At 34.7% G+C, this 4,543-nt stretch overlaps 1 protein-coding gene across 2 annotated transcripts; it reads left to right on the forward strand.

Annotated features, from left to right (window-relative positions):
• Positions 1-992: 992 nt before the first annotated feature.
• On the forward strand, positions 993-3,338 carry LOC106322596 (AT-hook motif nuclear-localized protein 14-like). Of its 2 annotated transcripts, none has more exons than XM_013760663.1 (6): positions 993-1,432; positions 1,914-1,966; positions 2,097-2,225; positions 2,319-2,471; positions 2,577-2,865; positions 2,947-3,338. In XM_013760663.1, the coding sequence occupies exons 1-6, from the start codon at positions 1,027-1,029 to the stop codon at positions 2,988-2,990; spliced, it is 1,074 nt and encodes a 357-aa protein (XP_013616117.1). In that variant the 5' UTR covers positions 993-1,026; the 3' UTR covers positions 2,991-3,338. The 2 variants fall into 2 exon arrangements, with proteins under 2 accessions (XP_013616117.1, XP_013616118.1); XM_013760664.1 differs by having other exon boundaries at positions 2,109-2,225.
• Positions 3,339-4,543: the final 1,205 nt, after the last annotated feature.

A 4,543-nucleotide genomic window follows, 5' to 3' on the forward strand; every position in this document is an offset into this window, starting at 1 on the left:
GGTGATCACCAGCCCTCGTGGATGCCTTCGGCGGGCTCCGGCGGACCATTAGTGGTTCAGATTCATCCGGACGGTCTTTAGGTGCTAGTCGGATCCCCACGGGGCATTCGGATACCACGATTATCAAAAAAAAAAAATATTGCAAAATGTGAGTAGTAGAATATATATTTTTTTTATCAATGAATATTTTTTATTTAAATGCCACAAAGCTATAAACGATCTTATTATTTTTCCACTGAATTAAATTTATATTAACATCATGTTTTTGAGAGAGTTACAAAGCCGGATCAACCGGTAACAAAGCCCGCCCGAGAGTTATACGGGAAGCTAAAACCCCCAAAGATTAAGGGAGACTAAGCTGGGCAAGAAACAATCTTATTCAAATTCTTTTTAAATTAAAATCATAATCACCTAATGGCCATATCCGGTCTCGAATGCTATACTAAAAAGTTATGCTGTATCATTCACAGCCTTGCTTATCAGCTCCAATCGCATACACGATGCATGCATGAGCAACGAATTGCTAATTAGTAACGACAGTAATTCAGTCCCATTGTTACATTTGCTTAAACTCCATTAAAGTTTAGATTTATTACAACAGATGATAGATACAGGCAAACAGCTGATCTAATAAATTTCTGTCAAATCTTGTGCCAAAATACGATCTACATATTTGTGCTAGATGCATTTGCGAATACCTTATAAACAAGATTTGGTGAGAAGAAAATGTTAGGTCTAGTCGAATTGCAAAACAGAATTAAAGGAGCAGGAAAAAAAAAGCATTTTGTTTTGAAAACACTTTAAAAAGCATCCCAGAAGCCAAGATAGTGAAGTCAGAAGTACGATCCAACGGCTGAGAACACATCAAAATCTCACACAACTACAACCCGATATAACCTTTCTTTTATCGAAAACAAAATAAAAATCTGTAAAGCATCATAAAAGAAAAAGAAAATTAAGAGAAAAGAAAAAAAAAAAAAATACAATTTTTAATTTTTTTCTCTCTATCTAAAAAAAAAAAAAGTAATGGAACCTGACGAAAGGCACCACCACCACCACCCCCACCAAGAGCATCATCTCACTTCTCCTTACTACCATCCTTTCCACCACCACACCCCCACCACCGTCTCCGCCGCACCCTCCTACAATGGTAATATGCCACCACCACCACCACCTAACGATGGATCTTCTTCTTCCTACCATCACTCCGCGCCGTCTTCAGCTGTTACGGCTCCGATTGAGCCAGTCAAGAGGAAGAGAGGTCGTCCCAGGAAGTACGACACGCCCGCTCAAGCCTTAGCTGCTAAGAAGTTAGCATCTTCCGCTAGCAGTTCCTCCGCCAGAGAACGTAGAGAGCAAGCCGCCGCCGCCGCCGGAGGCGTTTCGCCTCCGTCTAAATCCGGTTCGAAAAAGTCAATTTCGGGCTCTTTCGGTGAGGATTACAAAAACCCTTTTCGATTTTCGATCTAGTAGTTGAAAATTCGATGCAAAGTATTGAACTTTTATGGTGAAAAGGTTTGATCTTGGAATCGAGAGTTCTTTGAGTTCTATGTGAATTGTAGTGATATGGGTGCTAAGTTATCTGAATCCTTTCTACTTAGCTTCTAACTCCTTTCTAGGGATGATCTGCAAAAAGAAGTTTCCATTTTTAGTATAATTGTACTGTGAACTTTCATACTCTGAGTTTCTATAGACTCTCTGTGCTTTTCCATATGTGTCATATCTTGAAGCTAGAGCCTTGATTTGAGGATTGGTAGATTCTTGTTTCTAAGATTGCATCATTTTTGCTGGAACTTGTGTCAGTGCAATAACAATGATCTGGTCTTTGCTGATGTGTTTATGTTACAGATTCAAATCAGTTTCTAAGATTAATTGATTACCATTTTAACTATACCATTTATTTCTTGTTACAGGGAAAAGTGGGCAAAGTTTTACACCGCACATTGTTAATATACCTCCTGGAGAGGTGTGTATTTTTTCTATGGCACTATATTAAAGTCATTGAGATTATGATTTGATTAAAATTGTGAATCTAGGCATTGATGCTGATACAAATTGGATTGGTTTAGCTGTGATTTTCGGATTTAATTTGATAGGATTTGGCTCAGAAAATTATCCTTTTCGCTGAGCAAAGCAAGCATGAGTTATGCATTCTCTCTGCATCTGGCGCCATCTCTGATCCATCCTTGTCTCACCGCGCAACCGGAACCAGTGTATCTTATCAGGTGATTCTCTCTTGTTGCTAACGGGCTTCGGAAAAAAGGTTTGGACTTTGGAAAGTACTATCTTGCTTCAGAATTACAAAACTTTTATTTTAGGGTCAGTACGAAATCCTCTCACTGAGGGGATCTTATATTCGGGGAGAGCATGGTGGTAAAACTGGTGGCCTTAGCGTTTGTTTATCTAGTTCAGATGGTCAGATCGTTGGTGGTGGAGTTGGCGGACTCCTAAAGGCTGCTGGTCCAGTTCAGGTACCTTCCCCTCTGAAGTAATACCACAAGCCTGTCTGAATGTAGGAATTGGATTCATTGATAATTTGCCAAGATTGATAAGATAGTCTCTGGTTTCCTTTACAGGTGATTCTTGGTATGTTTCAGCTAGAGAGGAAGAAGGATGGGAGAAACGGTGTGAAAGGAGATGATGCTTCTGGAAGTGGACACTTGTTACCTTCTGGCACAGAATCTTTGCATGGCTACCGTCCTGTTATGGAACCTTCTGGAAGAAACTCAAACGATGAGCATTGTACTATGACTAGTGGTGGTGCATTGGGTGGCGGAGCTCATTTCATGATGCAACCACCTCAGGGCATGCACATGACACATGCCCGGCCTTCTGAATGGGGCGGTGCTGGCTATGATCTGTCAGGTAATATTTTTTTGTTTCATTTGATACCTTTAGGTTTATCAAAATACTTGGGTCACAAAGACTTGTCTTATGGATGTGCAGGAATGAGAGGAAATGGGTCATCAGAAAATGGAGAATATGAGTAAATGGGCAGCTTAGTAGTACTGATTCAAGTTTCTGAAGAAAGTGTGTTGAGGTTTGAGCATGAATCAAGGTGAGAGTGGACTTATCATCATATAATGTCTGAAGGATTTTTTCATTGCAAAGGCAGAGAGAGAGTGACTGAGTGGGAAAGAGCAGAGAAGACAGTGATGCTTTTGTTCTTGGTTCAGTGTAATCTTACAGTAACTTCACATCATTTTCTGGGTTCTTTTTGATTTATCTTTTTTTTTTGTTGGTTCTTTTTCTTCCAATAATCAGCTTTTTCTTGTGAATTTTAGAAATATAGACAATTTGTTTTGATAAATGGCTTTTTAAGTTATACTTTGTAGTCATGCTTATATGAAAGTCTCCTTTGATTAAAAGATGAATAAATATTTTACAGTTTTTATTTTTACACATTCAAAATTAATAAATATATACGGCTACTTATACGGCTACTTTTTTAATAATAACCAACCAATAATATTTAGTATGTTAGAATATTTTCAATTAAGATTTTTTAAAAGATTACAGTTTATTAATGGGAAAATCGTATTTTAAACACCGAACGTTTTTTACTAGCATTTTAAACTTTAAAAGTGACATTTTTATCATAACAAACCTCCAAGTCAACTAGGTGATCTGTATTGTTCATTTTGTGATGATGTGTCGGTTTTTTTTTTTTTCTTTTAAATAAAAAATAAAAAACATAGAAAAATTCGAAAAAAATCTAAAAAATTCAAAAAAAATCTCAAAATTTTTAAAAAAATATAAAAAATAACATTTCAAAATTAAAAATAAAATAAATATTTTTAAAAATTAATCCAATTATAAACCAATAAGTATATATAATATAATAACTTGAATGGTGATTCTAGATTCTGGTTTTTGGTTTTTGATTTTTTTTTTAAAAAATTGATTTATTAATACTTAACTTGTTAAAATTTTCAAAATTAATCTTATTATTGGTATTATTTATTAAAATGATATTTATTTTAGTAATTTTAAGTTTGTTTAAAAAGAAATTAACCTATAAGTGAAGTTCTTAAAAATAGTAAATAACTTTGAAATTAAATAAATAACTAATCAAAATTTAGAGAAACTAAAATATATGTTACTTATCTAAGAAGTTCCACTCATACCAAAACCTAGGCTTGAGACTTTTATCCGAGATCCGGATTCGATCCAAGATTCGATTCGGATCCGATCCGAAAATCCGGATATCCGGAGGGGCCGAATCCGGATCCGGATAGTAAAATGTTGGATCCGTCAAAGCCGGATCCGGATCCGAATATCTTAATTTTTTAGTCCGGATATCCGGATCCGTAAGTTTTATTAATAACTATTTCAAAAATAGTAATATCTATATATAAAAATTAATTTTATTTAAAATATATTTTCATTTTTATAATAGTATATATAAATTTTGTAATATTATACATAGAAATAATTAAAAAAATTATATATATTTATTTTTAATTATTTTTAATATTTTATATATATATTAATATTATTTTTTATTTATTTTAAGGATCCAAATCCGGATCCGGATATCCGC

This window comes from Brassica oleracea, chromosome C2, assembly GCF_000695525.1.
Source record: "Brassica oleracea var. oleracea cultivar TO1000 chromosome C2, BOL, whole genome shotgun sequence".
NCBI classification, from domain to species: domain Eukaryota; kingdom Viridiplantae; phylum Streptophyta; class Magnoliopsida; order Brassicales; family Brassicaceae; genus Brassica; species Brassica oleracea.

Bases quoted from the DNA above. Each gene is read 5' to 3' on its own strand.
- LOC106322596 (XM_013760663.1), top strand. From the start codon at position 1,027: ATGGAACCTGACGAAAGGCACCACCACCACCACCCCCACCAAGAGCAT. The intron at 2,226-2,318 runs GTGATTCTCTCT...CTTTTATTTTAG, and splicing joins GAACCAGTGTATCTTATCAG to GGTCAGTACGAAATCCTCTC. The intron at 2,472-2,576 runs GTACCTTCCCCT...TTTCCTTTACAG, and splicing joins AGGCTGCTGGTCCAGTTCAG to GTGATTCTTGGTATGTTTCA.